The sequence below is a fragment of the Trypanosoma theileri genome (assembly GCF_002087225.1).
Source record: "Trypanosoma theileri isolate Edinburgh chromosome Unknown TM35_Tth_115_V1, whole genome shotgun sequence".
NCBI classification, from domain to species: domain Eukaryota; phylum Euglenozoa; class Kinetoplastea; order Trypanosomatida; family Trypanosomatidae; genus Trypanosoma; species Trypanosoma theileri.
In genome coordinates this window covers 8,066-15,864 of record NW_021639957.1, presented here as the reverse complement: position 1 = coordinate 15,864, position 7,799 = coordinate 8,066, and the positions used below count along the sequence as shown (strand labels likewise).

Genomic DNA, 7,799 nt, shown 5'->3' with positions numbered 1-7,799 from the left:
GGTACACGCACCCACACAGAACTGCTGATACTGCTGCTACTGTCTGCATCACCCTTCTTGTTGTTTGTGAGTTCAGGAGGAAGTGTTGTTGTTGTGGTGGTAGTGGTTGATTCTGTATTTCCTTCAGCACCTTCTTGGGTACTTGGTGACTCACCCTCTGTAGGTTTAGTGTCATTCGCAGCAGTTGTAGCATCACTCCCAGCAGCATTTTCACCGACACTCTCGGTTTCTGAAGTGGTGGGTGAAGAAGAGGGTTGGGCAGGATCACCTCCCTGGAGAGCTCCACTCTCCTCTGTTGTACTGCCGCCGATGTTTCCAGTATGAGTGTCAGTTGGAGATGGATCCCTTCTCTCCTCATTAGTCGTTGACTGAGATGGAGGAGATACAGTAGGAGGAGCGGAAGAAGAGACAGGACCACTACCAATATGAGTACCAGAACCCTGCCTACTGCCATCTGTACCTCTTTCACCTGTAGGACCACCAGATACTGTATCTAGTCCAACTTCCTCAGTAGAACCCTTTTCATTAAGACCAGGCGCTTTCGGTATAGTTGGAGCTGGTTCCTTTGGTGAAGTTGGAGCTGGTTCTTTTGGTGTACAAGGAAGTTCAGAACCATTAGGGCAATCGCCTTCACTCTTACCATCCTCGGTAGTGCATTTCTCCTTTTCAGAATGTTCTTTGCACTCAGGAGAATCTTCAACTACCTCCGGGTTAGGTTTACACTTGGAACCCTCCTTGCCTGTATCACGACAATCACCATCACCAGCAGATAGATCTTCTGCCTCTTTAGTCTCTTCAGACGCCACACACACGCAGGCAACACTCAAAAGCAATGCCGTCAAAAACAACAGTCGTCGCAGAAACATCATGGAAAACAGTTACTTAAATAGATCAATGTAACCAAAACTCACAGAAAAAAAATTTAAAATCAATAAAGAAATAAAATGGATTCACATAAAAACAGAAGAAAAAAAGGAAAACACAAAAAAAAGCGAAACCTAGCAAAACCACAAGACAAGGCAACGCGCAAAATAATTTAAGAGGACAATAAAGATGCACAACACAAACAAATTCAAACAAAAGAAAAAACAACAAATTAATAGCACGAAGAGCGGGCCCAGCGAAAGTAAAAAAAACCAAGCTAAGGTTGCGTCCTATTTCATATGCAATTATAAATACAAACGTGTAACTGTTATTATTTCTTTTTCACTCTTTTCATAAACGATCACCATTAACAACGCAGGAAAAAGCAAAAACAAAAGGACACAGCAAATAAAAAGAAAACAAAAAGACATTAACCATTAGCCCAATTTACCCAGTAAACACACAGAAATACACAACAATTATGGGTGTAAGTCTATATATGTTTATATATACGCAATTACAAATATAAATTCATCTGTTATTATTATTTCATTTTCCTTTCATTGCAAAAAACAGTTCATCATTACAGTGCAAGCCCATGTGCACACACACAGAGAGTCTCCAAGAACATACACACACACAATGGAGTAGCAGCAATAATAATTATTATAGAATAAACACAGAGAGCAAAAACACACAACATTAAGAAACAAAAAAAGAAGATACTCCCAACAGGTGGAAGATTAGTTAGACTGTAGTGTAGATGTATGCAAAAAAGAGAAGAAAACAAAGGATGACCTTAGTCACACCACACCACACCACCACAATCAGCACACAATCAGCACACAAGAATACAGGCCAGTGTAACCACAATCAGTAGTGGTACACGCACCCACACAGAACTGCTGATACTGCTGCTGCTGCTGTCTGCATCACCCTTCTTGTTGTTTGTGAGTTCAGGAGGAAGTGTTGTTGTTGTTGTGGTGGTGGTGGATTCCTCTTTATTGGGTGTAGTTGTGGTGGTTGTGGTGGTAGTGGTTTCTGTATTTCTCGCATTATCTTCTTGGTTACTGGGCGACCCACCTTCTGCAGGTTTGGTGTCATTCCCAGTGTTTGTATTATTATCACCGGTATTCTCTTGGGTTGAATTGGTGGGAGAAGGAGAAGGTTGTGCTTCGGCATCTTCCGCTTTAGTTACACTTTCATCTGTTGTGCTTTGTTCACTGTTTCCAGTTCCCTCTTCACTTACAGGTACAGCAGGATTCCCAGCAGCAGGTGCAGCAGCAGCAGCAGGAGAAGCAACAGGTTCAGGTACTTTTCCAGCTTGAGAATGGTGAAGATTTTGTTCACCTGGGGCACCATCGGGACGTCCATCAGCCTTATCTTTATTTGGTTCATCAGAATTAGAACCCTTACCACCTGCAGGACCCACTGGACCATTGGGAACTTGATGTTCGTGTTCAGGTCTTCCACCATGTTCTGCTGTATCCGAAGAAAGAACTTCCTGGAGTGCCTTTGGTGCACAAGGACGTTTAGAATCATCAGGACAACTGCCTTCAGTTTTCAGTTCAGTGGGATGGCAACCATCCGTTTGAGAAGAGTCCGCACATTCACCACGAGGAAGTGCAGTTTCACTACGGCTACTTGAACAGTCTGAAGTAGTAGGAGACTCAGCTTTACAAGCATCATCAACACCAGCAGGAACAACTCCAGCATCTCCAGCAGTATGCGAATTCATTTGAGACACTTCAGCAAGTTCAGCTTCTTGTTGTGCCTCACCCGCCACCACACATGTCACGCTTAACAGCACAACCATAAGATACAACAGACGTCGCACGAGTATCATTTAGGCAAAAAAATATATTCTGTTGTTTAGGATCAGTTAACTGCAAAAAGAAGGAAAAACAAAAAAAACAATTGTAACACAGTATAAAGAAAAGAAAAGAGCACAACAAAACCAGCAGTTAAAATACATTAGAAAAAATGAAAAAAGAATACAGTAATACCACATACACAAAAGCCCAAGCAAAACAAAACAAAGAAATTAAGAGCACAAAATTCACAATCTAGAGAACTGTGCGTATGTTTGAGATAATATGAAATTAATACTATATTTGTCTGTTACTGTCTTATTTTTCCAAGGACTCACCATCATCATTGCCGCAGGGCAAAAAACATAATGACCCGCCAACCCACGAGCAAATAAAAAAAAAGATATTAACCATTAGCCCAATTTACACAGTAAACAGAGAAATACACAGCAACTATGTGTGTAAGTCTATATGTGTATGCACATACGCAATTATAAATATAAATTCATCTGGTAGTATTATTTCCTTTTCCTCTCACTGGAAAAAGCAGTTCATCATCATCACAGTGCAAGCCCAGGTGCACACAGAGAGAGTCTCCAAGAACACACACACACACACAATGGAGTAGCAATAATAATAATTATAGGATAAACATAGAGAGAGCAAAAACACACAAAAAACACATTAACAATAAGAAACATAAAAAGAAGAAAAAAAGCCCAACAGGTGGAAGATTAGTTAGACTGTAGTGTGGATGCATGCAAAAAAAGAAAAAAGAAAACAAAGGATGACCTGAGTCACACCACACTACCACTACAATCAGCACACAAGTATACAGGCCAGTGTAACCACAATCAGTAGTGGTGGTACACGCACCCACACAGAACTGCTGATACTGCTGCTGCTGTCTGCATCACCCTTCTTGTTGTTTGTGAGTTCAGGAGGAAGTGTTGTTGTTGTTGTTGTTGTGGTGGTAGTGGTTGTTGTATCTGTGTTACTTGCCACACCTTCAGTTTGGTTACTTGTTGATTCACTTCCTTCAGATGAAGTGCCACTACCAGTGTTTGTAGTTTCAGAACCGTCGCTACTCTCTTTGTCTGAAGTGTTTGAAGGCGTTTGTGTTGCGTCACCGTCCGCTTGTGTTGAATTGCCACCTGCGTCACTGTTTCTGCTGCTTTCAGGTTGAGCTGCACTTGTGGACGCAGCAACACTCTCATCAGAAGGTGCAGGAGCAAGAGGAGCAACAGCTTCAGCAATAGTAGGAGGATGGTTAGAAGGATCAGCATCAGTAGAAGGACCACCAGTACCAATTTTACTTGTTTTACCGGGAGAATCCGGAGTTTCAGACCCACTTACACCACGAGCACCTTGAGGATCGTCTCCAACACGGTGATCTTTTCCTGTTTGAGTGAGAGCCTGTTGCTCTGGTGGGCAAGGTTTACCAGAACCTTCACCGCAATTGCTTTCAGTCTGCGGAACACTTTCAGGGCAACCTTCCTTCTTAGGAAGTGTTTCACAATCAGTAGGAGAACCTGTAGTTGCAACACGGCTACTACTACACGTAGGGCCAGGTTTACCTTCAGAACAATCATCACCACCATCAGCTTCTTGTGTATGTTGTCGTTGTTCACCAGGAGAAATAGCTTCAGGATCTGCAGAATCACCAGCCGCCACCACACACATGCAGTGAAGACTGAAAAGCAAAGCCAGAAGATATCAAAGACGTCGCATCAATATGGCAAATATAACTTTTTCTTGTTTTCGTTCTCTGAACCAGACACCAAAAATAATGTTGAAATATAGAAAAAAGAGAAAAAGTTAACACAAAGGAAACAAGAATACATATACACAAAAGAGTGAAAACAAAGAAACCAAAAGTCACAAAAAATAATAATCACGTAGAGGAAACAATAATAAAAGTACAAAACGTCACCTCACACAATACCCAAGAAAAGCAAAGAAAAAACAAAAATAAAGTAATAAAAGAAACAAGGGCATCATCAAACACATAGAAAAGAAACCCATGGCTATGCTTGAGTTAAAGTGCAACTACGAATATAAATGTATCTTCTATTTTTTGTATTCTCTCTGCAGAAATCATATCAACAAAAGGGTGCAGGGCAAAACACACAACCACCGAAGCAAACCATAAGAAAAAAAAGAAACAGATATTAACCATGAGCTTAATTTACACAGTAAACATAGAAATATACACCAAATATGGGTACAAGTCTATATATATGTGTGTATACGCAATTATAAATTCATCTGTTATTATTATTTTATCTTTTCCCACTGCAAAAAGCAGTTCATCATCATCATCACAGTGCAAGCCCAGGCACACAGAGTGAGAGTCTCCAAGAACACACACACACACAATGGAGTAGCAATAATAATAATTATAGGATAAACACAGAGAGCAAAAACACACACAAAACACATTAAGATTCAGAAACAAAAAAAAAGAAGAGAAATCCCAACAGGTGGAAGATTAGTTAGATTGTAGGGATTGCATGCAAAAAAAAGAAAAAAGAAAACAAAGGATGACCTCAGTCACCACACCACCACCATTACTCAATCAGCACACAAGAATACAGGCCAGTGTAAACACAATCAGTAGTGGCACACGCACCCACACAGAACTGCTGATACTGCTGCTGCTGTCTGCATCACCCTTCTTGTTGTTTGTGGGTTCAGGAGGAAGTGTTGTTGTTGTTGTTGTGGTGGTGGTGGTGGTTGACTCACTCTCTGCAGGTTTTGCAACATTAGTTCCATTCTCTGCCTGTTTATTATGGGTAACATCTGTGGTTGTGTTGCTGAGAGAAACGTCACCTGTACTCTGAGTTGTGGGAGCAGAAGAGTCATGTCCATTATTAGTTCCTTGCACGTTAGGTTGTGTGGTCTGCGGATCTTGTGTTTCATGTGATTCTGTTTGTGAAGGCTGAGATTCCTGTTCGCTTAATACCTTTTCTTTTTCTGGTGTAGAACCAGGTACTTTTAAAGGAGAGTCTCGTGCACTTTCTTGAGCAGTGGATTGTGAATGGTTCTCCCCAACAGATGTCTCTAGTCTCTGATCTTCTTTTCCGTCCCCGCCACCCATATTGTGAGAGGCAACGTGTTCACCGTTTTTTATTCTTTGTGAATCGACTTGATTCGCAGCAAGTCCCTGTTCTTGAGAAGACAAAGTAGAAGGTAGTAGGCTACCAACGTGGCTACCTGCTTGCCGCGATGTAGAACCTGGTTGTTTCTCTGGATTAAGAGAAGGATGGGAAGAACTAACAGTTCTCTCTGGTAATGAATCCTCTGACTGTTTGCTACGCTCCGTTTCTGCAGGTTGTCCAGTATTCACATCTTCCGCCTTGCATTCATTCTTCCCACATACCATCGTAGAATAATAATCATCCAACTCATCAGGAATGAGTTCAAACGCAGGAATGGCATGATGAACAAGAGAAGGAACACCAACAGTAGAAGGTTTAATAGGGGCATCAGAAGCTTTAGGACTATCAGCCCATACCAATCCACAAGCACAACACAGTGCAAGAGTTAGTAAACAGAGCAGGTAACACCTCACCATTACAGCCTTTATCATTGTTGCTGATTATTCCAAAACACTAATACAACGAAAAAGAAGGAAGAGAGAAAGAGAGACACATAGTGAGTGGATGCAGGACACAAATACTCACAGTGGAATAGAGAGAGAGAAGCAGCAACTGCACAGTAAAGCAACAAAAAGGAATATCCTGCTTGTAGTAATAATATGTATAACTTAATAGAAAAGATAAGACCACACAATACCCAAATAAGAGAGAGCCAAACACACACACAATACTCCATGGCTCTAGTTTATGTATTAAATTACTACACACACACATATCTGTGTACTAGCAAGAGATGTATACCGCCAGTGAGCAGAACAGCCCAGTTTTCTGCAAACACACAACGGGAAAAGCAAGTAATGGAATTAATAGAAAAAGACCACACACACACAAAAGTAAAAAAGAAAAGATACTCCAATTAAAACGAGAAAGCTGGTAAACAGATTATTAGCTAGTTCATTCACCCATGGGGGATGTATGCAATTATGATTATGTTAGTTTAACCATTATTATTATTATTATTATTATTTGTCCTCAAGTGAGTCCCACCGTTCAGTACACGGTAACGGAGAACAACACAACCACAATCAGTAGAGGTGCTGCAGTGCGCATCCACATAGGACTGACACTGCTGTCAACATTAGCCTTGTTCTTCTGTACAGTGGAAGTAATGCTGCTGATCTCTGTGTTGGGTGCAGGAACAGGAGATGGAGTGGTGGTTGGAGCTTCTGTGGTAGTGTTCTCGGGACTCTGTGGAGTAGTGGAATTTGAATCAACATTACCATTTTCTTGTGAGTCTGGTGCGGCAGTCGCATCAAGAGTTGCAGGAGATTGCTGTGTAGCATTAGAGTCGGCAGGTGTACTGTTATCAGCTGCGTTGCCTGATGTCTCTTCACTACGTTGTGTAACCGCACCAGACGCGGGATTTTGCGCTTGGGTTGTAGTCGTAACAGCTTCTGTTTTTGGTTCAGTTGACTCACGAAGAGGTAAATTGGGAGACAATGGTGATGATCCCCTCTCCTCAGCTCTATCCTGTGAACGGTTGTCCGCCACATGATTTTGAGCCGGGTCCTCGCTCGCAGCAGCCTGCTTAGTGGGTTGAGAATCAGGTATAGCTGAATGTGCCTGTACCAGTACTTCCCCAGGTTTTTGGGTGTCTGTCCGCCTTCCCTGAGAATTGGCAGTAAGTTGTGAATTCTTATTTCGCTCTGTCGGTAATGTAATCGGAAAATCATCCATTCGACCCCAACTTCCCCATGTATCATTATTATAATTAGCCCAACCATCCCTCTCATATTCCTCCCGCCCCGACTTTACAGTAACAGTAGGAGTAGGAGTATTAGCAATGATTGCTGTCCTTGTTGTGGTTCTTGCCGCTGCTCTACCCGTACGCTGGCGGCAGAGGTCTGCGTACTTCCCACATGCAGACACACGGCTGCCCGCACCGCATGTAAGCCACTCGCTCTCAGCAGCGGGGCGTACACGCAGCGCACCGCCGGCCCCGCACGACACCTCCACAGCCCCA

At 42.3% G+C, this 7,799-nt stretch overlaps 5 protein-coding genes across 5 annotated transcripts; all 5 read right to left on the bottom strand.

The window, feature by feature from the left end:
* Positions 1–2: 2 nt before the first annotated feature.
* TM35_001151090 (uncharacterized protein) lies at positions 3–869 on the bottom strand (the record flags this gene model as incomplete). Its single annotated transcript, XM_029031758.1, has 1 exon — positions 3–869. A coding segment is annotated over one exon (867 nt), but the record flags the coding sequence as incomplete, so codon positions are not given.
* Positions 870–1,702: 833 nt separating this feature from the next.
* Positions 1,703–2,710, bottom strand: TM35_001151080 (uncharacterized protein; the record flags this gene model as incomplete). The annotated part of the gene is made up of 1 exon (XM_029031757.1): positions 1,703–2,710. One exon carries the CDS (start codon positions 2,708–2,710, stop codon positions 1,703–1,705), a length of 1,008 nt encoding a protein of 335 aa, XP_028876954.1.
* A 784-nt stretch (positions 2,711–3,494) lies between these two features.
* Positions 3,495–4,358, bottom strand: TM35_001151070 (uncharacterized protein; the record flags this gene model as incomplete). Its single annotated transcript, XM_029031756.1, has 1 exon — positions 3,495–4,358. The coding sequence occupies one exon, from the start codon at positions 4,356–4,358 to the stop codon at positions 3,495–3,497; it is 864 nt and encodes a 287-aa protein (XP_028876953.1).
* Positions 4,359–5,253: 895 nt separating this feature from the next.
* On the bottom strand, positions 5,254–6,267 carry TM35_001151060 (uncharacterized protein; the record flags this gene model as incomplete). The annotated part of the gene is made up of 1 exon (XM_029031755.1): positions 5,254–6,267. The coding sequence occupies one exon, from the start codon at positions 6,265–6,267 to the stop codon at positions 5,254–5,256; it is 1,014 nt and encodes a 337-aa protein (XP_028876952.1).
* A 559-nt stretch (positions 6,268–6,826) lies between these two features.
* TM35_001151050 (uncharacterized protein) lies at positions 6,827–7,798 on the bottom strand (the record flags this gene model as incomplete). Its single annotated transcript, XM_029031754.1, has 1 exon — positions 6,827–7,798. A coding segment is annotated over one exon (972 nt), but the record flags the coding sequence as incomplete, so codon positions are not given.
* Position 7,799: the final 1 nt, after the last annotated feature.